At 43.9% G+C, this 25,236-nt stretch overlaps 1 protein-coding gene across 5 annotated transcripts in view; it reads right to left on the reverse strand.

The window, feature by feature from the left end:
• Window positions 1-243: 243 nt before the first annotated feature.
• The window catches only part of PDGFRA (platelet derived growth factor receptor alpha), a 39,386-nt gene continuing 14,393 nt past the window's right edge, over window positions 244-25,236 (reverse strand). For 4 of the 5 annotated variants that reach the window (XM_075421989.1, XM_075421985.1, XM_075421987.1 and 1 more), the window contains exons 4-23: window positions 24,660-24,923; window positions 23,794-23,924; window positions 21,842-22,013; window positions 21,549-21,738; window positions 20,914-21,029; window positions 20,305-20,431; window positions 19,118-19,311; window positions 18,564-18,658; window positions 18,321-18,453; window positions 13,848-13,952; window positions 13,019-13,129; window positions 12,583-12,736; window positions 10,744-10,910; window positions 9,490-9,608; window positions 8,806-8,928; window positions 8,086-8,197; window positions 5,772-5,871; window positions 5,543-5,648; window positions 4,600-4,835; window positions 244-3,561 (exon numbers count right to left, since the gene is read on the reverse strand). In XM_075421989.1, coding sequence (XP_075278104.1) covers window positions 3,414-3,561; window positions 4,600-4,835; window positions 5,543-5,648; window positions 5,772-5,871; window positions 8,086-8,197; window positions 8,806-8,928; window positions 9,490-9,608; window positions 10,744-10,910; window positions 12,583-12,736; window positions 13,019-13,129; window positions 13,848-13,952; window positions 18,321-18,453; window positions 18,564-18,658; window positions 19,118-19,311; window positions 20,305-20,431; window positions 20,914-21,029; window positions 21,549-21,738; window positions 21,842-22,013; window positions 23,794-23,924; window positions 24,660-24,923 — 2,903 coding nt within the window. In that variant the 3' untranslated portion in view covers window positions 244-3,413. The remainder of the gene's footprint in view (window positions 3,562-4,599; window positions 4,836-5,542; window positions 5,649-5,771; window positions 5,872-8,085; window positions 8,198-8,805; window positions 8,929-9,489; window positions 9,609-10,743; window positions 10,911-12,582; window positions 12,737-13,018; window positions 13,130-13,847; window positions 13,953-18,320; window positions 18,454-18,563; window positions 18,659-19,117; window positions 19,312-20,304; window positions 20,432-20,913; window positions 21,030-21,548; window positions 21,739-21,841; window positions 22,014-23,793; window positions 23,925-24,659; window positions 24,924-25,236) is intronic. The other variant, XM_075421988.1, reaches the window with a different exon arrangement.

Below are 25,236 nucleotides of genomic sequence, written 5' to 3' on the forward strand. Positions count from 1 at the left end.
AGGTCATTTGCCGTGGGCACTTCCCCACTATGCCTACTGGAAGGGCTCAGAGACCCTGCTTGTCATTGCTGCCCAATGGCTTTGCAGAGCACTCAATTAACAAAAATCATTTTGGGGGGAAAAACCCCCAAGGAAGACTGATACTTTACAACCATCTTTCAATAAGTGAGTGTAGACCCCTCACATATCCTTAAATTATATATCATTTATTGAAATATAGAGATTTTAATTTACAGGATTTTTTTTTCCAAAGACAAAATATCAACAGGGGCATTTTTGAAATACATTTTGTGCCTACCGTCACTCAGGCCAGTTTGCCCTTCTTCAAACATTTCACAACAGCCACCATTTTGGAAACACTTCTTTTTTTATTATTCTAAAATATAAATTTTGGACATTCAAAGTGCAACAGTTAACGTGCCTGTGGAATATATCACAGTAAAAAAAAATATAAACAAAGGCAGTGATATAGCTGTCATAAATGTTTTGGCAGTATTCTAGAAGTCTATATAAAAATACATATATACATATTGATGTATAACATCATCATATCTCACGTCCTTCATTATGTAATAGGACCATTTTGTACAAGTTGCAGACCACGCCGTAAGGAATTGGTTGGCCATTCCGAATCAAACGCTGTGTTTCGTAGGCTGACGCTGATTGTCGTTGTACAATTACTGTAGAAAAAGGTTTGGGAATATCTCTTCCAGTGGCTTCTCAAAAATTAAGCCATAAAAGAAAAAGTCTGTAGCACTGATAATATCATAAAACTAAACGAATCATCCTCTCACACTTCTCTCTCTCTTCCTTTGCTTTTCATTCCAGTTTCCAGGCCAGCTTATGTGATTCCAAGCCTTCAGTGACCTGGGTTTGGCTAGACCCATGCCATGGACGCAGTTCATCCACACGATGCTCGTGACAGGATGGAGAATCAACATGACCATGCATCCAAAAGTGAGCCAGCTCTGGTTCACGTCCACCATGTGGGTCTAGCCCCGAGATGCGCTGCGAAATACAGAATGAAACCAGTGAGGGAAAGGGGAGACCACATGAAAATGTCCTTAGATTCCAGTAACTGGTATAATAAAACCGTGCTGGGGCTGATTTTCAAACCCTGATGAACACTAGGCCATGTGCAAAAATGCAGGTGAAATTGCTTGCCTAATTTGAATGTGTAGTTGCAATGACTACGCATGCAAATGAAGGCACGTGTGGTCTCAAGGGGCCATTCAGATATCTGGGATATCCAATAGACAATTTGTGTTTCCTCAATTCATAGTTCATAGCTGGAGGGAGACTTGACGTCGTCTCATCTGTCCTGGCTATATCAAGAGTCTTTATGTTTCACAGTTGTCCCCGTGCAGAGCTCAGTGACGTGTGTTTGGCTGAAGTGCTGCTCCCGACAAGACACTCGGTCTTGAACTCTTGACTACAAGAAATGGAGGATGCGCCGTCGCTCGTGGTGCCTGCTGGTTGTCCGCCTCCATCAGGACTGACATCGTGGGTGCCTGCTTCAGGTCCTGTTTCCACACCTGCAGTATGCTTCTACGTGGCCTCAGCCAGGCGATGGTTTGAAACCCAGACCCAGAATTACTTGTCTGTAACACTGACAACACTATATTTGCTTTCATTTGATCCACAACTGTCCACAAGTGAAGTCAAGGGGACTTGTGCAGCTTTTCTCAGGTCCATTTCAAGTTAAACTGCAGTTTACCATGGCAGCATGTTCTGTTGGTCACTGCTGGTCCATCTTTCAGGCTTCCTAGGAAAAATACTGCACCACAGGGATGAGTTAGCACTGCATTTGCATTGGTTGTGTTGTGCCGGAGGCTGAGCACGTCCCACAAGGCGCTCATCGCATTGAATTCAGGTTGAGTTTGAAAGCTGAGCCCCGGAAAGGATGGGGCCCTTCGCAGTGATGTACCTTTTTTCACATGTAAGTCTTCCAAAGCGTCACATCTCAGTAACACATTGTACAGTGATAGCAGTAATTGTAATAGTTTGTTCATAGAAGTGGTGTCAAAAAAAAAAAGCTATTGCAGGCTGAGAGCAGGTTCGTTTTCATGCACCTTCTTCTGGAAAACACGTTCGGAAGCAATTACTGTTTGTCATTACAGTCTGCAAAGATAACAGAGTTTTCTGTTTCCCTTTAAAACTGAAAACTAAGGCAAGAATATTTACTGCAGAAATATTTTCTGCTTATTTAGTCTGGAGTTCCAGGCTGGGAGAGATGTCTTTGTTCCTCGAGCAGTTCAAATATCAAACCGATTCTTCACAGCTAACCCCAGGATAAGATTTCTTTTGAGTACCCATGAAACACTGATAATGGGATGTTGCTGGTGGTTTATCATGATCTTCCATTTTCAAGCATCTTGGGAATCTGGCATCATTTTTTTTTTTAATTAAATTTTTAGAACCTCAATCAGAGGACAATAATTACTTCTAGTATATCTGATTAGAAAAACTACTCAGCTCATGATAGAAAACTAAATCTTGATTTTCTCTCCATGTTAAAGTAGTTTTAGCTAACCAGAGCAGTTACCATACTGTGTACAGCCAAATAAAAGAATTGTGTCATAAAAAATTTCAGATCATAAACTTTTTCCTTGTACTTAGAAAAATTTCATGAGACTGCTTTTACTGAAGGACAACGAATTATAAAATATACATTTAATGTTACTGAAAACAGTAGTAGTGTTATCTTGAAAACAGCTATCTTCTATAGTTAATAAAGACTTATTAGGTTTCTAACACCTATTATAGACTGGTTTTTAATTATTGTTATTATTATTATTCCCCTTTACTTGCATTAATGGTAAAAAGTAGCATGTTTTGTAGTACCGGTCAGTCCCTTGTGGTTTTAGACCTTTTTGATCCAAAAGTGGTTTTTGCATGTTCTTCAATTCACACGATAGTTCAACAGCAGCTGACATTGAGATTGAGGGAGGAAGTACACAAAATTCGTGAAAAATCTCTTCTAAAATCCATGGCATATGTTCAATGTGCACCTCAAAAGATCCTTGAGTAGACAGTTATTTACATAATTACAAAGGAGAAGTATTGCTGCAATGGAAATTCAATCTATCAAAGTCATATGAATGCCCTTGAAACACAGAACTGGTCTGTTTGTGGTCTTTTCCTTCATCCTCCTACCAGTTCAAATGGCAAACAACACTGAGATGCTACTGAAGTACTGCAAGAAGCAACACTAAAAATAATCCATCTTCGACATGTCCCTTTCATTCGTACTCAGGCTGATTCTTCTGCCCATCACTGGGAGTCGCTCTGTACAAATCCATCTCCATTTCACATCCTTGACATTGCAATAAAGTGGTTTTCTCTGTGGAGCAGAAGTCTGTAGACGACACGGCGAGCTTGCCCCTGTGCAGAGCTGGAAGGTGGCCGTGGGGTTACAGGAAGCTGTCCTCCACCAGGTCTGAGGAGTCGATCCCAATGTCGTCCATCATGTCAATGTCCTCAATGGTCTCGTCCTCTCTCTTGATAAAAGTAGAGCTACTGGAACCAGTTTCAATGGCACTTTCTTCGGATGTCTGGGAACTGGAAGAGACAAACATCTCAGAGATAAAATATGGGGCAAGTGTGGCTGGGTAAGTACTCCACTCCCTCGCAGAACCGAACACCACCTCCCTGCGTGCTTTCTGACCCACAGCACTATCTTAGGTGACTCTGACCACTCGTTTCTTAGGTCGTGACACATCTTATATCTCAAGAGTAATGGACCACCTTGGAATTCAAAGGAGGGGGTTGTTCGTTTGTTCCTCCAAACGCCTTCTGCCAGACACTCCTTAGAGAAATGGCTTTATGATATTGCTGTGACAATAGGTCACCTACATGAATCTAGGGAGGTCAGGTGAAAGTAAGATAATAATAACAGACAATAAGATAATAATAACAGAGAAAGGTAATAAATCTTAATATGGATAGTTCTTCTAGGAGAGTCCATTCATCCCCCTCTTGAAAATAGCACCAAAAATATCAAAAAAAGAAGTTTCTAGGTTACTAATTCTATATACTGTAAGTGCTGAATTAAACACCTGCCATTCACAGTAAGGGTTATACTGTTGTGCAGTAGAGTAATCGGTCGCACAAACTGACAAGGGAGCAGTAAGAAGTCCTGGATAATACCCTGCTGTCAATGAAAAGAATATTATGGAACATAGCACAACTTGTCCCAGATTTTGGAGCTAGTCTCACAGGGAACGAATCAATCACTTGAGATCTCATATGCGGCTCCAAGGCATTGAGCTATAGGGGCAAGACATGTTGAAAAACGTGCCTAGAGAGCCACCAGACAGCTGCTGGGACTTGTCCAAGCGAGCAAGGGAGTCCCAGTGTCACACAGCAGCACCCTATGAGCAGGCTCCTTCCCCTGGCAGTCACAAAAGAGGCAAAATTAGGTTTTTCCTGCTGAAAACACTGTGGCCAGTCATCCTACCATATTTACATGGGACCTTCCCAAGAAGTAGTTTCAAGAGAGCTGAGGAAACCATTTGTGGAGTAGGACGCTAAGAAGTGTTAATGTACGTTGCCAAGCACCACCCCAAGTGGTGACTCTAACCAATAAACTGAACCTACCTGTGCCTGTTCCTTTTGCCAAGCTCATCTTCAGAAACAGGGTCAATGTCAGGCAGGGGAATGATGTACCCGCTGTCAGCACTTAGCCTCTGCTCATCAAATCCGCTCTCCCTGTCCTTTAACTTGTCTTCATTCTTGTAGGTGACACCAATGTAAGCATTGTCGCTGTCCCCTCTCATGCGCGTGACGGCTGGGTGATCACTTTTCAGGAAGTCCAGGTGAATCTTCTCGTAGCTCTGAAAATATTAATTTCAAACCCCTCATTAGATTCTGTTCACTAAGGTTGCCTTTCTTCAGAGGGGTACCTGTGATCCATCAACGCAGCAAATATTCTGCCCTATGAGCCGGCAACACTGGATAGAGAAGCCCAGCATCTTCAAATGATTTGAAGGGACAAGTGACACATGAGATTTAGACAATGCAGGAGTGAGTGTGGCAGCACAAAGCAGACAAATAGATGTGAAAGATGCGTAGGGAGAGAGGGAAGAGACCAAAGGTAGGGGGGAAGATGAAACACTGAGTTATGGGGCAGGCAGAGCTTGTCAGAGGTATCAGAAATATGAGGAGAAAATGCGCTGGTGTCAGGATCCAAAGAGGGAAATGGGAGACTATACACATAGGCCAAGTACTCCCTTTTCTAGAATTCTTTCACTGCTTAGAAAATCCCATGAAAATATATAAAGCCCATTCTCCAGTCGCAAAATTGAGTTGGTAAATGTCACTAGAAAAGGAGAGTTCTGCTTCCCCAGCTAATACTGCAGAACTGCTTCTCATTAAGTTTGCGCGCAGAAACCGAACATTCAATGTCCCCTTCTGAATCACGTAATTTGCATAGGTTAGGATGTGCCATTTCAGTGCTCACGGCTCTGATGGCTGGAACAACACTTCTAATTCCCTCTAAAGCAGTGTCTGGAAAACACAGAGAGAATTCCAAAGAGCCAACCTTTTTGTACTCTCCAGGCAACAAGCTCTCCACAATTTCACTCAAATGGTAAAAAGAAGGTCTTTTCTCTGGTTCACTGTTCCAGCACTTCACCATGATCTCATACCTGCAGATAAACGGAAACCACAATGAAAGTCAACTGATCAAGGAAAAAGATTAACCAAACAGAAATCAAAACCAAAATTGTCTGGAGACTGGCCAGATGTGGAAAAGCCAAATGCACACGTACACTTCATTGGTAGCATGATCGGGCTTGGCCATTCGGTATCCACTCTTGATCTTATTGTAGAAAGTAGAATCGACCATCATGCCAGGATATGGTGTGCCACCTGCAGATAAAAGAGAAGAAAAGATACCACTCTGTTCTTGACTACCCATACAAAGCTCCCTTGCTGTTTGTGTTAAAAAGTGTTAATGCTATAATTTGACTTGCCATCAAAATTAATCTTTCTTAGCCAGTGTTTCACATATGGGCTTAATGTGGTCAAGACAACAGCTCTAATGTGAAACTGAAGTACGTACCATATAGAAAAAAATCCCTTTACAGTGTTTATAGAATGTATTGACTGGGCATAGAGGTTGGGTGATACCTGGACCAGGTCACAGAATCACAGAATCACAGCATGGCAGAGGTTGGAAGGAACCTCTGTGGGTCACCCAGTCCAACCCCCTGCCAAAGCAGGGTCACCCACAGCAGGCTGCACAGGATCTTTTCCAGGCGGGTCTTGAATATCTCCAGAGAAGGAGACTCCACAAACTCCCTGGGCAGCCTGGGCCAGGGCTCCGTCATCCTCAGAGGGAAGAAGTTCTTCCTCATGTTCAGCTGGAACTTCGTCTGCCTCAGTTTGTGCCCGTTGCCCCTTGTCCTGTCTCTGGGCACCACTGAGAAGAGTCTGGCCCCGTCCTCCTGACACCCACTCTTGAGATACTTGTAAGCATTTCTAAGGTCCCCTCTCAGCCTTCTCTTCTCCAGGCTAAACAAGCCCAGCTCCCTCAGCCTCTCCTCATAGGAGAGATGCTCCAGTCCCCTCCTCATCCTCGCAGCCCTCCGCTGGACTCTCTCCAGTAGCTCCTCCTCTTTCTTGAACTGGGGAGTCCAGCACTGGACACAGCACTCCAGATGCGTCTTCAGCCTGCATTTGACAGATCTGAGGTCATGTCTCTGCTCTGCAACTGACTTTGCATGTGAACTTTGGCAAGTCACTTGCTCTGTCTGGTTTTATTGCCTTTGGCACCTGCACGACAGCTGAGAGTGATGTGGCCCGAGCCACTCACCTCATCCCAGCTGCAAGGGCAAAGCCTCAGCATGAGCTGGTCTCCTCCATACCTAAGCCTTCCCACCCGGGCAGCTGGGTTTAGACAGCAGCTAACACGACAGACATCACTGATGCATAAAAGGATCATTCAAGCTGAAGTCAGTGCTGCAGCAAGATGTCAAAGTTGACTTGCTTAATAAACACTGCTGAGGATGTTTTGCTTTCTGAGAAACACTGTCTTTCTCGGGTAGAGGAGGTATACCATCACATTTACACCAGAAACCTCAGCCCTTTCAAAAGCAGGATTTTCACCTAGAACTGGACTTCAGAACCTTCCTTACAGGTAGGGCAGTGAAGCACAGACTTAGCCATGCCTCGATTCCCGAGCTATCCAACGGCACTCCCATGCCTCCTAGGGATGCGGGTGAATGGATATTTACACTCTTCTATGATGCCCAGAGATTACAGTAATCAACACCGTAAATAGTGGCCCAACTGCTGTTTTCTGAGAAGTAGCTATATGAGAACTTACTCTAGAAAATACCATTAGGCTCGGGGTTGCCGTGGGGCAGGAGTTGATACCATACGGGAGTGATTAATTCTGCTCAGAGTAAATCTGGGCAATGCACACTTACTGAAGCAGGCCAGCCACCCGCCTGGGGGGCTAATTAATGAGGCTGAGGAACGAGCCAGGCTGGTCCCAGCTGGGAACTGTACATTGTCTGTAACTGCTATACATTGTCAAAACCACTTTACGCTGCCATAAACCAACTGCGTGAACAGTGCTGACCTGGAAATGGGAAATCAGCGTCCCAGAGGATTGACATTTGTTTTCATTCTCTCATGGGACTGAGATGGGATCTTTTGTAACGTGTGTGAAGAGACTGTTTCAAACCAGGCGCTGGGCTGGGCTGCAGCCCCAGGCACCCCGTGCAAGGGGAAGACGTGTTCCTTCTCGTATGAGCCAGAAAATCCATCCTAGGCCGGCACACCAACACTTGTCCACAAAAGCTTTGCCAAAAGTTTTTCACTCAGTGCTTTCAGTTTTCTAGCAAAAAAAAGAAGTATCTTGGGGAAAAGAAAACAACCTCAGGAGAATTGTGGGAGAGCAGAGGTGTTTTGCTTCACACCTAATGCTGGGATCCAAAACCCCCTATAGAAGAATAACTTACAGTTGGTTTCACATGTGTATTTTTACTGTAGAATTTGAAATACTTCACGTAGAACAGCTTGAACTGAAAAAGCTCACTCACTACACAAAAAAATAAAAATGTTCACAGTACATACCAAGAGAAAATATTTCCCACAGCAGAATGCCATAAGACCAGACGTCACTTAATGTTGTGTACAGATTGTCAAAAATGCTTTCAGGTGCCATCCATTTTACTGGTAGGAAAGTCTGTAGCAAAAAGAAAGAAACCCCAAACCACACAAATTAGTCATGAAAGAAATGCTTCCTGTGACAACTGATATTAGATAGCCAGAATTAACTTCCCTCTAATAAGAAAAGCTGTGTTAAACTGGCTAGTGTTTATTTTTAATTCCATAGAACACAGAGGTACCAGGATTATAAGAAATGCTACTATTTGCTCCCCACAAAAACTAATTAAGCCACAACTGCATTCATTTTAGCACTAGCCAAGGACAAGACTGACTGGAGGTATGATACAAAAGCTGCTCTAGATCTGATATGTCATTGATTGATGCATCACTGCTCTCCATACCCCAGTGACAGTTCCGTAATAATTTATCGAGTCACAAACCTTGCCAGTTAAAATGTAAGCCTGTGAAGTACGAAGTGTGGCCAAGTACTTTTTGGCTTTAAAACAGAATGAGGAAAGCTACAGGAGATAATTAACTGAAGAAAAATTGTTCTCGGGAGCATTCATCCCAATGATCAATTAGTGTAACCAACACTGAATGGCAAGAACAGCATTTAAAGAGCATTTAAAACTGACACTTCTCATTTCACTTAAAGCAGAACTCAGGAGATTGAGAAGTACATACGCTGCCCTTGGAGACATAGTTGGAATCATGCATGATGTCTCTAGCCAGCCCAAAGTCACAGATCTTCACGATTTTTCCTTGAGCCAGGAGGACATTACGAGCTGCCAAGTCACGGTGCACACACTGGATGGAGAGAAATTAAGTTGTTCAAGGACGTGCTAATTCCACAAGGGCTGTTTCCGTCGCAAAGATCCCTGAAAAAGATCTGTTGACTTTCTGGGCACAGTCTTAACAAGACCTTCTACTGAACAGGCACCTGTACTGCCCCAGTAGCAGGGGCAGGGAGGCACCAGTCCTTGGAGTCAGCGATGTGCTGCAGTGAGGAGAAGACAAAAATGATGCCACCCTTTCCCTTTCTGCCCATCATGTACTGAGGTATGTCTACGCTTCTGACCGTGCTGGCCTGTGGCTGTGTGGACCCTCCACCCAGACCCTGCAGAGATCCGTCACCATCTCTGGCACGCTGCCTCCACGAACGTGGTGGGTGGCAACAGGAGAAGAGGACTGCCTGCTGCTTCGATTTGTCCAGCTATGGTGATCTCAGCTGCCAGGTAAGCGAGAAAGCTGTCTACAATCCCAAGAATAATATTATATTGTGTCGTGTTTTCAGAATCTAAATTAAAACCCGTAGTTGGAGAAGTTTTTACACTTCCTTCCATTTTACTTAATTTTTAATTTACTTACATTTTTAGAAGCCAAGAATTCCATTCCACGCGCAACCTGGTAGGTGAAGCTCAGCAAATCCAGTAGGCTGAGGCCCTCTGAGCTGTCATCTGAAAGAAGGTTTTTGACTTCTGATTCTACTGAAAAAGAGACAAAAAATGTATTTGTGCTGTGGAGTGTGAAAGCAACATCCACTTCCCCCTACCTATCATGATTCTGAGCTGATGACTTTCACAGATTACCATGACCAAACCAGTCTTTTCGTTATAACTAACCGCTTTTAATGTCTCTGTCAGTCACTAACACGTATTGCATTCTTAAAAACATCCAGTATTAAATATAGGTTTTGGTTTTTCCCCTGCCTGTATTTTTTTCCCCTGGAGAACTGCAGGAAAAGGTGAAGTTAGAAAGGCCCACTGAAGTCTGGTACGGGTTGTTTACAATACTCAGCGTGTCGTACAATAACATTTATTTAGAGGTGGTGCCTCCATCAAGTTTTTGTGCATGCACACACATTCTTATCCGTTTGCTTTTGCTGAACGCTGTTATGTTTCCCAGCAAGTATTCACTGGGACTAATCCAATACCAGCAAAAAGGGTCAGGAATTCTATGGCAACAGTTCTTATTTTTTTATGAAAGATGTCAGCAAAAAAGCAGTCAAAATTCAGTGATTCATTTACCCCGACTGTCCTCGAGCACAGTCCGAGTACATTAGTCTGCCGTGTAAATCTGGGACTGGATACGGTTCAGTTTCTGAGGCCCAGAGGCAGAAGTGACGGTGCCTATTTTTAAAGCAAAGCATATTTGGTTTCTGAGAACAGGGCCGGGGAATGGGATGCATTCATTATCTTCATTACATAACCCAGGAAAGTATTTGGGAGTGGTCTGCATTTGGTAAGTGTCCGTTAATGTGCGGTGTAAGTGGAAATAGAGCAATACAAATTACTGATGTTATTGTTCATTGCTCTTGCTCAGAACCTCGCAGACTGCAAGGCTGGTGAAGTCGCTGCCTCCGAGGAGTGCCTATAGCCCTGCTGTGGAGCGCAGCCACTCAGCACAGAAACAAACACGTGGCCGGACCCTTCTGCTCCAGCAGCACGCACGCCCAGCCCCAGAGCACAACGGAGAGCACAGACATCAGCTTTCATCTTACAGCTTGTGCTCATGCGCTTGCAGAGCACAGCGGAGTAGTTTACATCTGTATAGGGGGCAAAAATAAGATACACAGCATTATTTGTATTAATGATGTGTGCAGAAGAGACAGTTCTACGTTACCTGAGATAGATTTCTTCTTATATGAAGCAGGCCGATCATACACAGATCTCTGAATATCAGAGTACTTAGATCCCTCCTTCCTTTCCAGCATTGGCACATACTGAGTGGTATCAGCTTGTTTCATGTCCATGTATTCTCCAGTGTTTTCAAATGATAATATCACATAACTGAAATTGGGAAAAAAATACAGGTGTCTTATGAGGAGCTGCTGAGGGAATCGAGGTTGTTCAGTCTGGAGAAGAGGAGGCTGAGGGGGGACCTTATCTCTGTACAACTGCCTGAAAGGAGGTTGTGGTGAGGCGGGTGTTGGGTCTCTTCTCCCAAGTAACTAGCGATAGGACGAGAAGCAATGGCCTCAAGCTGCATCAGGGGAGGTTTAGGTTGGATATTAGGAATAATTTCTTTCCTGAGAGAGTGGTCAGGCATTGGACCAGGCTGCCCAGGGCAGTGGTGGAGTCCCCATCCCTGGAGGGATTCAAAAACCACGTAGATGTGGCACTTCGGGACATGGTTTAGCAGGCATGGGGGTGATGGGCTGACGGTTGGACCTGATGATCCTCGAGGTCTTTTCCAACCTTAGTGATTGTATGATTCTATGATAAGTTAGTAGTGCCCAAGTGACATCCCTGCCACAGCATCCTGGAGATCTAACGGTTCTCTTATGGTATACAATTGTATTGCTGTGAAATGTAAGAGCTGGCTGCTTGATAGGGAGTACATAAAGTTCATGTATTCTAACAAGACCATGTATTATTACATTTTAGTATGTTACCTTCTAACACTGTAGTTAAACTCAAATGCTTCAAACTCATCCTTCTGACAATAGTCAGGGATGTAAACATATATTGTATAACTTCCCAAAATCCTACTAAATTAAAGTAGTACTCCCTAGGGCTTTTAGCTCAAGGTATTCCAAATGATAGATGTAATTTATTCACCCAACAGATTGCCTCAAATCCAGTCCTGCTGAACAAACCCATGCTCAGATGAACAGTCCTGGCTGTACTCAGCGACCGAGTCAGTTGATCTATTTGCCTGAGCGATTTCTTGAAGAAATCATAGAATCATAGAATCATAGAATGGTAAGGGTTGGAAGGGACCTTGAAGATCACCTAGTTTCAACAGCCCTGCCATGAGCAGGGACATCTTCCCCCAGCCCAGGTTGCTCAGAGCTCCATCCAACCTGGCCTTAAACAATTCGAGGGATGGGGCAGCCACAATCCCTGTCCACCTTCTACATCCTGACTAATTTTATGACATTGCTTTATTGCTTAACATATGATGACAAGCTTCCTCCGCTGTCATCTGGAAAATGCTGTGGGATGAACATTAACCATAAGGAAACTATGGAGGCTGGCTAAGCCATTGGTAGATAAAGTAGAGCACTTGAGTTTGCAGCAGAAATTCTGTGAGGTTGTTTGAAGGGAGGGAGTTTTAGACAGTGGAAGTTCCCCAAGCAGGGAAACAAGGAAACCAGGTAGTAGCACTTTATGTTTAAAACTTCGGTGGGTAGAGGCAAAATGATTTTTTTACAGAAAAGAGGAACACTGGGCCATGCTTTATTAATAGAAATGTTATATGGGACCTCAGGTTGTCTGTGGAGTGGTCCTGCGACTGCAGGCATCTCTAGTCAGGGGAAACATGGCTCTAGGACACATGTCAGGGAGACTGAACAAGAAGTACTGAAACCTTCCCAGATCTGTGAAACCTGATAAGTAAAAGTCTAATGAGAAGAATTAGGGAGGGCTCTAAACCAATGAATGAGAGGAATGAGTGAGAGTTAGTAATGACATTTCCTTAAGTTGCAGGTTATACATTTTTTTATCCTTTTTTTCCCACCTTCTTGTGCTTTCGTCAGCTGGGTTCATTCCAAAGATATCCAAATCTTTCTTTGGTTTCTCTGGGTGTCGGTTCAGGAAGTTGTCCCTGTTCTTGTGCAGATAGTTCACCAAATCACCATAAAAGCAGTATTCAGTGATGATGTAAATAGGACCTGATAAAATAAAACAAAATAATGCATTGATCAGTGGGGTATTTAAAAAAAAAAATAACCTCCAAAAATAATAAAAAATAGAATATAAAAGGTAAAAAGTATTGTGGGTTAATACTTTTTTATACTAAGTTATGACTGCAACTCCTACCAAATAACAAGCAGGTTTGTGAAACCTTTTATTTGTTTATATTTATTGTCAAATCGTTTACTGGAAATGTATGTTCTTGTTAAACAGTGAGTGATGGCTCCACAGCAAACCTCCATTTTGTCAGCCAAACCCACCTGACTTTGTGCAAGCTCCAAGCAGATTCACAATATTCAGGTGGGGGCCAAGATGTGTCATGATCTTCAGTTCAGACATGAGCGCCTGTTTTTCACTGGATCTAGCAGTAGCTGTTGAAAAAAACACACCAGCCCCTGAGTGAGAGCAATCGGCTTTTTCACGGTAACAAGCAATTTCTCCTTGCTTGCCTCGTTAGAGCATCGCTACCATGGTTTCTCAAAGAAGACTCTGTCCTTTACTTGACAAGGGGCTTGCTTAAGACTTTTCTTAAGACAAGGGGCTTGGAGAGGAGTCACAAACCGCTAATATAGGACTCGATGCAGCTCAATAGCTGACTCCGTCCATTTGTCCCTCTCCAGGGGTGCAGCGGGTTGCCCATATGGCACAGAGGCACTTTACAAGCTGCTCATTTCAACACAAGCAAGTTCCTCATAGGTCTTCCAGAATCACTGTGTTAGATTTTCAGCTCTCACGAACTGGGAAACCTTCAGTGATTCTCACGTGAGACCTGCGTATTTCTCCTTTGTTGTGTAGCTTTCATTTGTTCATGAACATTCACGGTTATTTTATCTTTTTCTGAACTTGCTGTGTTATGGTGGCTGCTACGGTCCATGCAGCTAAAACCACACTTTTAATGTTTTCAGAAGCCTGGATGCTTTCAGTCTTGAAACACCATGAAGCAATCTGAAGTATAATTTGAAATTTCAGTCATTCTACAGTTCAGTCTCAGCTTCAGATATGGAGAACCTATTTATACACAAGCAATGCTTAAATAACCCTCTGGGAACATGCCCTGTGTAGCTTGGAAGTGGAACTACGACAACTTACGTTTCAGCATTTTCACAGCTACTTTCATCACCGGTTGAGAGCGACTCAGTCCATACGCAGTCCCTTCAACTACTTTTCCAAATGCACCAGAACCAAGGATTCGACCTGAACACAAGGGAGAGCGTTATTTGTTTCAGAAAGTAACAGCAATTCGCCTCGTTTCCCGCTGCCTTTCCTCTACAGGTTGTGATTCCTGTGTCGAAAGAGCATACTTACTTAGCCAGACCACTGATATTATTGTTATCACTGTTGTTATTAAGCAGAAAAGGCAACTATGAAATGCTGTCATTAAGTACAAATCTTCAACAAAAACAAGCACATAAACATCAGGAGCACATCTGCACGTGGATCCGCTCTTTTCAGTGGTGCCCAGTGACAGGACAAGGGGCAATGGGCACAAACTGGAGCAGAGGAAGTTCCAGCTGAACATGAGGAAGAACTTCTTCCCTCTGAGGGTGACGGAGCCCTGGCCCAGGCTGCCCAGGGAGGCTGTGGAGTCTCCTTCTCTGGAGATATTCCAGACCTGCCTGGACAAGGTCCTGTGCAGCCTGCTGTAGGTGACCCTGTTTCAGCAGGAGGGTTGGACTAGATGACCCACAGTGGTCCCTTCCAACCCCTACTATTCTGTGATTCTGTGATTCTGTGGGAGCTCAACTCCTTCAAATTCGTCTCCTACTATGCCCCGCCACCCTCACTTTATCCTTTCTAATTAGTGATTCTCTACATTTAAGTTGACCTCTCTGCCTCGGTCAGCATCTGACTACAGTACAGTTGTGTCCTTCACTTAAAAATCTGAATTGGACTCCTTAGCTGTAGTTTTGGTCTGTTTTATCAATGCTGGGTACATCTAGCAGCAAGATAGACTGAAGCACGTCAACGGCACATTTAGAACTAGACAGGCGGGACCATCAGTGATCTGCGAGAAGCTGGAATACATGTTGATCACATATGAGGGGAATCTTCTCTGAAGTTTAATGTACAAGCGTGTTTCATATGCCTGAATAAAATTTATTGCAAATTTCCAAGTGCTGTTATGAAATAGCTAGAGTTCATGCACACTTCACTCTTCCCACTAATCAATTTAGACAAAAATTTTAGATTATCATATCCTGTCTTCTGACATGGATACAGCGTGCAGAAGAATTGTGTACAGATTGAGTGAGATTTTAGAGAAATATGAACTGCAGAAACATACTCCAAAATACCGTATTTCATAGTTTCCATATTGAAGAGCAAGTTCATCAGGCAACATTTACTCAGTGAACAAACCCGTATATGAGCTCCAGATGCCGGGATACTTTCATATTCCTGACAAGCTCTCTATTTTATTTTACGTTACTTTTTAACTTCCAGCACAGAAAGAATAAGCAGTGACTTTTACTATGGAGATATACGGCATTTTGTCTTTGGCACTTGCCTGCAGTTTGAACTTGACACCTTTTACACTTCTGAAGGTGTTATCTGGCATGCAATGCCATATGTTTCTGTTATCCTCTAGCTACAGACCCCACTTTCGTTCTAGACACACTTCTAAAAGAAAATTTCCAGCCAGATGATGTCTACATCATTAACAAGCACAAGAAACGGTTAAAGAGCCCTTAGCTGAGTTACCACTGAAGAACCTCTCCAAGACTATGACAGTGTGGTTTGTCATGCACACAACAACTACGCGATTTCAAGATTCCTGTGCTCCAAAGGTTACTCTTCCCAATCAGGATGTGAGAAAGCTTCCCATTAAATTTCAGACTAATTCAAACAACCTCAGTCCGAAATTTGGTCCCTGAAACTTTTCAGACTAAAGGTCTGGGAGCCACATGGCAGGATGCAGCCCGTCAGAAAGCGACGGCATTTGCTGATGCTCCTTGATCTTCTTGTCTTCTCAAGCCAATTCCTCCCCAAACCATATTGCCGGCTGAGCATGAGGCGTGCATCTCCGTCTCCATCACCTCTGCTGAGCCGGGGTGCACATGGAGACGGTGAGAGTGCTTCCGGGGTGTCATCACTCCTATTTCCCCTTTTCACCCCTGTCCGCAGACGGAGACCAAGCCCCATGTGTTTTACACTTGAAATTTGGAGCCAGGTGGGAGCTAGCTGCTCAAGGGCTGGAGGCATCTAATGCCATCACATTCTTGATGTCAACGCCTTCAGTACAGGCTAAAATTATCACGTGTGTTTGCTTTTCCTAGTATAAAGGCATGGCTGTGGTGCGCCCGCCACAGAGGGACCGTGCAGACCCAGCAGCAGCTCAAGGCTCCTCACACTACTAGAGGAACAGCACCAGAAGGTCAGAGCAGTTCCAGCCTCCATACCCATTCATGGAGTTTATCTGCTGAGCCTGGCACAGGGGTGCTGTTTTACTGCTCAGGGAAACACAAACGCGAAGGTGAATTTGTCTGTGGATTTGTTGCAGACACAGCCTTCTCAACTGGATAATTCTCTGGCTAAAATTGAACTGGGATGATCAGCCCACCCCAAATTCAACTAGAAGTCTCTTGGCCTATATCAAACACCAAACATGTGACAAGCTTTATAATCTGCACCCAATTTCTAGGCCCAGGAGAAATTAGGTACCACATCCGTAAATGTTTTGTGACTGGAATCTTAACTTGCCTTTTGTAGATGAGGATGGGTCTGATTCTGCATCAGACCAGCATTTCATTTTATTAGGGCCACCAGGACAATCGGGTGGCTTGCTGGGAAGCGGTGGGAGCAATTCCACCGCCTATCTACAGCCACCCCAAGACCCTGAGAAGCAGCAGCACTGGGACCCCACTCCTCTGCAGGTCCTGCCTTCCGCCATCTCAGCTGAAGGATGAGGTCCAGGTCCTGCTGAGACCTCGCCACTTCTCAGCAGAGGCAAAAGAAGGCAGTGGTGTTCAAACAGCTCACTGCGTTATCTCATTTCTCATTCTGCTACACATCTCCTAGTCTTGTGCTGGCTGCTGAGCGCTTTAAGCAGCAGAGCACCACGTACATTGCGGAGGGGTGACAGCAAAGGGGAATTTGCAGTCTAACCCAAATTTATCAATGGAAGCTCCAGCCAGCCAACGTTCAGAGTTGGCATCTAACACAGCACTGCACTCCAGGCACTGCTAGCTAGAAAAACAAATAAATGCCAGCTGGCTTACGCAGCTAGGATGGGAAATGCTCATCTGGCTGAGCCAAAATGGGTTTGCATCCCGCTTCAGAGCCTCCCTGAGCTAAAGGTGTAATTGCTTTGCTGTCATCTCCCACTTCGATAAGAGAAAACCCGCACAAACCAGAATTATCAGCCCCAGAAACAAAAGAGGTCCCCGCCAGCAAGCGTTTCACATGGAGAAACTGCCGGCGGCTAAACGTGAACTGTGTCAAGAAGAACACTTGTGCAACCAAGATCAATAAAAGGACATGCAGAGTTAATTTTAAAGGAGTGACTATCCTGAATATACTCGTAAACAGGAAGGCATCGAAGCAGGCTCATGAGTCAGAGGGAGACAAAGTCACAGTGGTGGTCTGTTAACAGCTCAGATCTGACAAATCCTATTAAGGCATATAATTAAAGTCTGGGCTGTAATAAAATAATTCCATTAAATATCCACCCTCCTCTAGTTTTCAATTAGAAACATGAATTTAATTAAAGGACATTGTTCCCGAACCAGAAAGTTTTGCTCTGCTTCTTTCAAGAATTAACAATTCTTTCTCTGTGGTGGGGAAGAAGAACTACAGCAGAGGAGTATGTTTCTTAAAATGTATCAAACAAAAAACTTATTTCATCTTCTCCCGTATTTTGTGATACAACTTGGTGCACAGATACCTCTTAGAGAGGGAAGCCTTGCGTATTTAAAGCACTATCTGAATAGAACATTACAATTGTCTATAATCATTACACATCCAATTGATACAAATGGCAGATGGGGCCAACCTTGAAGAAGTAATTAAAATTCAATTCTGTATGAACTGCAATGGAGGAATAGCAAAGCAAGAAAGCAGAAGGGGAAGGAAGTGCAGTAGCCATAAAAATAAGTTATGCGGTTACTCAGCACTGATATGTGCACAGCATGGATCAATAATTTAAAAAATATTTTTAATAAAACTACTTAACTATTAGCAGATTTCCCTTGGCCTCTGCACAGAAGTGTATAAATGTCTTTCAAATAAAAAATGCTGATGCACTTCTTGTGGGAGCCTCAGCAGAAGTGAGTGTTGAAGAGGCCATTTAAGCGATGTGGAGGTGGGCACTGCATGCGGGGCACATAGAGGAGGGCAGGAACGAAGGCACGGGAGACACCAAGACAAGGAGCTCAAGGCTGACACCACTGTGGGAGAAGAAGAGGATGCGGAAGGAGAACTGAGGAGAAGGGACAGCTACAGGGAGGCTCTGGACTCCACGGCCACAACTTATGTCACAGACCCCAGTAGCAGAGACCTCAGAGTTGCCCTTATTTGTCCTTCTCCCCAGGGAAGGGCGAGATCAGTCCCTTCAAGGAAACTTACCAAGCACTAACCCGTCTCGAGGAAACTCCCATCTGGAGTCATAAGGCAGTTGCATCGGGTCCACATAGATGTATTCATGGCCATCGGGGCTGATAGACTCAATGACTCTCCATCTTATCTCATACCTCGGCTTCTGCAAAGAACATTGAATGCATAACCCACCGTTAGTCCTGTGCCTGGCTTCACAGCAGATCAAAACCCAGCAGGGCTCAGCATCCAAACTGAAATACTTTTCTACATTACCTGTTTCCATATGATGACCAGGACAATCAGTGAAATTATCACAATCACTAACAGCACTAAGACTGCAGCAGCCACCGTTAGTTCTGATCGCAAGGCTGTGGAGTACATAGACAAACCATGTTTTCCTCCTGAGCCACGAGGAACACGACACATACATAAGACACCCACCTCCCCTGCCATCACAGTTCCCCTGTCCTACAGATGTGGCAGGAGCAGCCCTGGAGCTGGTGACTCGAAAGTCTTTCCAAGCCCAGAGCTGCTCTGCCTTCCTGTTTCAAAACCAAATGCAGAGATCGTCTAGAAGAACATGCTGCAGCCAGTAGCCATAAAATCATAAAATGAATCATGGAACCACACAATAAGTGAGAAACAGATGCACCATAAAGACCTGCAGAATGCCTCATCCTCAGATGTCCCAGGGTGGAAAAAAATCCATTTTCATTTATTTTTATCTGCAACAATTCATATTTTTATCTATTAAGACTGAACTGGGGTGTGTTAGAGAGGGATCAAGCTGGCTTCTGTAATTTCAGAGAAGGACAAAGCAAACTCACTGGGAGCCACAAGCTTCAGTTCCCGAGTAACAGCACCAAGGTCGTTCCTTGCCACACATCGCACGGCCAGGGTTTCCTCTACCTTCTGGAAGGTCACCTGGCTTTCCACCATGTTGTTCTCATCCAGGTGTGCTTCCATGTGTATATCAGAGACATTGTTAGTCAAAAGAGTCCATGAGGTGTCGTTGCTGCACCTGCAGAGAAGAATAACAGGGGAAATGGGTGTTGGGCATAGGCAAGGATGAAGAAGAGTGAACAGAACAAGAGTCACCTTTCCCTATATATTTATTCTAACAATGATTCTTTTAAAGACCAGAAATGCTTAAGACCGCCTCTGTGGAAAGACTACATCTTTCTTCCCTCTGAATAATTTGCCTTCTGATCCTCCTTACTGCTGCGACTTCAAGGGCCTGCCAATGCAGCCCAGCAGGTCTGATATAGACTGGCATCACTATGTATCCCACAGAGTTGAGGTACTGGGTGGATCTCTAGATCTCCCTGAATCCTTTGTGCTGTACAAGGCTCCTTGGGGCAGGGCTAGCAGGACAATCGTCCCACCAGGCAGTAGGAAGTTTTAGCACAATGACAGCAGAACACAGTTGGAAGGTGCTTAGGGCTCTTAGCCTTCTTCCGTGCATGGTCTCCCTCTCCCTGGAGGATAACCTCATAGGGAAAAGACAGCCTCCCAGCAGCCACAGAAAGAGCCAGTCTAGAAATAGCAAAAATGGGAGGAATTTCTCCAAGTGTCTGAAATACTTTAAAGGTGAAAATTATAATTAGGGAGGAGATAATTACAAGTGAAAATTTAGAAGCACACAAGAGTGTTGATGAGGCAGACTGAGCTATGTGTGAAGTGGTAAGAACTCCCTGAATGGAGAGACAGCAACTTCTCAAGATCCTTACACAGACCAGGACTGTGAAATCTGCTGAGTTCGCTTATTGTACATAAAGATTTTATGAGAGAAACCTCCTGAGTTGATGCATTACATTCTGTCCTGTAGGATGCAATAGGAAGGGCACTGGTGACCTCTCTTGAAACATAAGCACCGTGCCTCTAAGAAGAAAATAATGATCTAGAGCTTACTGGCCCTTGATGAGAGAAACATAGTACAGCAACTGATAATGTTCAGCTAATCAAGGACGAAAGAAAGTCAGATTTTAGGTAAGAAAGCACTCTCTCCTCTTACTTTTTGATGTCCTTGCAAACCAGCCATTCCACATCAGGAAGCGGGGTCCCCTCTGCCAAGCACCTCACCGTCTGCCCACCCGCAGAGCCGTGGTGGTCATCCACAAGGTCTAAGATCAGGGCTGGAACTGGGAAGGAGTCATGAGTTTATTAAAATCTTTCTCAGGATCTGCAAAAGAACAGTCTGAAATTTCAAACAAAGTACGACAGGTGTGGTTTGGCCAACAGCTTAGCAACAGCTAGAGACCTAGACTCATCCAGGAGGTCCTTGTCTCCTGTAAGGCAGGGCAAATCCTAGACTAGAGTCATGAAAAGGAAGTGCTGCGGTTATGCCACGTCCTCATGTCATACTAAATGAGCTATCGTCTCTGCTGTCAGCTGGAATAACTTAGGCGGGAGGATAAAGTTTCATCTTGGCTTAAGGCCAGCGCAGAAGTGAAAGCCAGGATCAGGGTGGGAGAGCTCTGAGGACTCGGCACGCACGCACTCCTCCGGACAACCTGGTTCACGCCTTTCTTCTCTCCATGCTCCAGACAATCCAATGTGGAAGTGGGTCAAGTCTTTGCTGTGTGCCACCAGTTCTGGTGGGCAAGGCTTTGGGGCTCCTCACCTTGTATTAGCAAAGAGAAGGTGTATCTTTTAATCTCATCTTCATTTTCAGCAACCAAAGTGTAGTATCCGCTGTCTTCTTCCTTGGCCCGGATCAATTTTAGTATACTCTGAAACCTGTAGAAAGGAGAGGTTTTGTTTGTGTTTTTAAAGCAGGCACAAAAAAACCAAAATCTCTTTGGTGCAACATGTAATCTGGGTATGCAGAGATTATAATGTAGTGACCTTAGCATTTCTAGTGTGCCTTTAATTAAAGTCGTTACTCAGGCGGTAAATAACTACCAACATACAACTGAGAAACAAGTGGGCATGGTTATACGCTGCAGGGAGTTGGCAAAGCTCCTGATATTACTGGGAATAGCTAGAAATTATTTGTGTAGACATGTTGGAGGGACTGAAGAGGTTTAGTGCTCAGAAACCAAGCTTTCTATGGTTTGGAGAGGCTGATGTTACAAAGGGAATAAGAAGAGGCAAATCAGGCATCATGCTTTAGAGAAGAAAACAAAGAAATTATTTTTAAACACCGCTGAGCAAGAAGCAACAAAGGTTGAAAGCGAGAGCAGGAGCAGAGCCCGGGTTTCTGGGGGAGAAACTCAAGTCAACATGGCAAAGTAAGGGTCAGAAGAATATTCCTACCTTGTTTCCTGGACTCTGTTGGAACTCGTGACAATCTCAGTAAGGTTTTCAATCAGAGTCACGTTGTCTTTCAGCCAGTACATTTTTGGTGCAGGGTATGCCAGCACATCAACAACAAAGTTTTTGACTTCGTGTAGATTGACGGCTTCCAGAGGGCTAAACTGAGGCTCCAGGTGAACAAAGCCTTTGTCTGGAAATGAAAAAGCCTTGCGTAAACAACAGAGTGCAGCATTCTTCAGGAATGGCGTTTTCCAAAGGGTTAATAATTTTGGGGCACTAAAATCAGACTATACCATGAACTGTAATGACTACTTTCTTATTTTCCTTAACCTCCTTGGTTGCATGCCGAGCAGTGCATTCATAATCCCCAGTGTCTTTCACTGATGCCTCGGGAATGGTCAAGGTGTAAACCAGCTTCTGCGATGGGACTTTGATATCATCGAGTTTTATCAGACCTTTTTCTTTCTGCAGTTTGGAGAAGGGAAAAAAACCTTACTTCAGTAACTGAGCTGAAAGCACACCTTTGAGGATTTACAATGCCACTGGATTGAGAGCAACCATCGAAACCCTGTCTGGCAGAAGACTTGTTTGCTCAGCCAGGGATGTATTTTTCAGCCACAGGTACGAAAGGTGCGTCTATGAAAATGCACCCTTTCGGGGGCAGGCACAGAAGGGTGAGGAGATTGAGAGCTCTTATTTTGCTCACTCGAAACAAATACCATTCAAAATCCGTGTGAGCAGCCTGAAAGAGCATTTTACTGCTTATGCACTGCCTTCTCCTCAGACATAAAAGCCACTTGACTTTATTTGTTCCATTCCCATTAAGTAGGGTGAATTTTCATCCCCTTCACTGGGCAAAAAGTAACCAGTTGCTAGATGTTATATTCTGCCTGCTCTGAAAACAAGAAGAATTTATTGGCGAGGAGAAGAATTTTGCGAGCAAAAGGATGGTGAAAATTTTGGAAAGCATAATCACAAGAGGCTGAAACAAAAAATATGCTGGGGCTAGTTTTGAAAGATGGCATATAGCGGAGATTATGACATGTAATATCTGAAATAGAACAAAACCTTCTCTAATAATTTTTCCTCTTGGGTTCTTAACTGACTTAAATAAAAGGTGGGGTTCAGGGTCACAACTAGGTACACTTCAACTACTCCATTCCTTCAGCGACCAGACTTTTCACATGGGATACTCTGAAATTCTCTGTTGATCAGGACTGTCTCTAACCAAGTTTCACTGAATAAAAGTTTTTACAGCAAGAGGATGTTACACCAGTTTTAAAACTTCCGAGGTTCTCCAGAAGTTTTGTTTTCATGGAATCATAGAATCATAGAATTGTTGGGGTTGGAAGGGACCTTAAAGATCATCTGGTTCCAGCCCCCCCGCCATGAGCAGGGACATCTTGCACCAGACCAGGGTGCTCAGAGCTCCATCCAACCTGACCTTGAACACTGCCAGGGAGGGGGCAGCCACAGCTTCTCTGGGCAACCTGGGCCAGTGTTTCACCACCCTCATGGGGAAGAATTTCTTCCTCATATCTAATCTAAATCTGCCCTCTTTTAGTTTAGAGCCGTTCCCCCTTGTCCTATCACTGCACCCCCTTGTGAAAAGCCCCTCTCCATCCTTCCTGTCAACCCCATCAGGCACTGGCAGCTGCTCTAAGGTCACCCCAGAGCCTTCTCTTCTTCAGGCTGAACAGCTCCAACTCTCTCAGCCTGCAGTTCTCAGTAGTGAGTAATTACATTGACTGTAAGAGTCATTTTAATTTACACATGCATAATGAGGAACAATTAAGACTATGGACTTGATTCTTCATTGTCCTTTGTCATGCCCAAGAACTTGTAGTTCTCATTTTAGAGGTTCAGACCTTCAGCAGCAGAGTTCCACACAGATGTCCAACACCTTCTTAGATCTTTCTATTGCCACAACATTTCTTTTTTTGAACCAGCACGAGACCTGAGAGACAGCATTCCTCCCTCGGAGGATGGGCTTCCAGTCACACCTCACCTTCCTCTCATGCTTAGCATGCTTGCTAACAGCAAGCATTAACTTTTGGGACTGACTTTCTTTTGTCTTAACCTAAAAATAAAATAAATTACTATGTTTTTGATCCTCAGCTGTCCTTATTCAGAGAAGAGCAGAATATTTTTCAACCCCACCTTCTTCCCCAATAAGTAACTACAACCATTCAAACAAACAAAATAAAAAAAAAAAAAAGAAGAAAAAAGAGAGAGAGATATTTACCACTTTCCCAGGATAATTCCACTGTAAATTAACCACCTCATTGTCAAAGACCACACAAGTTACTACGATGGTCTCGCCTGTTTTGTAGACAGTTTTAAGAGCTTCAATTTCAACCGGCAGCTGTGAAGTAGCTAAGAGAAGAGAGAGAGAGCAGATTCAGTTTTAATGAGTATGCGATTTTCACATGGTACAATTTCAGAGGGAGATTTCGATTTCACCTCCTCTACTGAGGAGTCACCCGGAAAACTCAGTGAAAGTGGTGCTGATTTATACAGGTATAAACGATGTGTATTTAAAGCACGGAGCGTTCGGGCATTGAGTTCAATCCCACAAGGAAATGATCTATGCGTAAAATTTCAATTAGAAGTTCCTATCTCAAATGCCCCTCTGAGAAGGCACTCAGTACAAAAGCAATTTCCCATTTTGCTAATCGGCAACTGTCTCTGAGAATCCCTTGCTGGCCAATAAACACCTTGTTTTCAAAATATTCGAATCATGGTGGTTTTCAGACTCCTCAAAGTCCAACGATTTGGAGCCACTGGGAAACACCAGTCTTTTATGTTACATTTCAGCAAACAGGACAAAAATACACGGATTATGGGAAGACTTCTCTTGCAACCATTTGGGAGAGGAGATAAAAGTTAAGAACATTTTATTCTCATCAAAATTGTATGTAGCTGCTAAGCAAACTAGCAACGAAGTAACTGGCAATACTGCCAGAGGAGGAAGGAGCTCGTCGTTGGGGAAATATCTAACATAACCCAGTGATGCTGGTGCTAATGTGACTCTTACAGTGTGAGGAAAGAGCTGGGCTGAACATTAATGCTTCTTTTTTTTTTTTTTTTTTAAATGACAGAAATAAATACCTCTTAAAATATAGATGAGGAACTCCTCGGACTTGAACTCCACGCCTTTAACTGTTGTTTTGCATGTATATGAGCCTGCAGGGAAATTCCCTATGAAGCCTTGTTTGCTGTCATAGAAAGCGTAGACAGCCTTGTCTAAACTGTTAATTAAAGTCACTTCAGCGCTTGGGTCACTTGTCCGACAAGGGATAACGGTGGGATCACCTTCTTCTACCAGGATGAACTGGTCTTCTGGTATAGAAGGAACAAAAGGCATGTCTGGGTCTGTAAAAAACGAGAGATAATTTTACACTGTGTTGCTGGTAGGAAGTCCGTGTGCGAGAACTGGATATCAATGACCACTTATAGATAGTAACTGAAACTGATACAGTTCATTACCCCATCTTTTCAGAGATTGCAGGCAGGGCATGGTAATTGCATGCGGTATCTCATTATTTCTGTTTGATGTGACACGTAGTGAGATACTGGACCTAAGCACAACACCATGAAAACACAGAACGAGAAAGGTCTTGGCCTCCTTTACGACAATTCTGGATGCAGAATGAAAATTACAAAAAATTCCCCTATCAAAAAAATG

This window comes from Opisthocomus hoazin, chromosome 5, assembly GCF_030867145.1.
Source record: "Opisthocomus hoazin isolate bOpiHoa1 chromosome 5, bOpiHoa1.hap1, whole genome shotgun sequence".
In the NCBI taxonomy this organism is placed as follows: Eukaryota; Metazoa; Chordata; class Aves; order Opisthocomiformes; family Opisthocomidae; genus Opisthocomus; species Opisthocomus hoazin.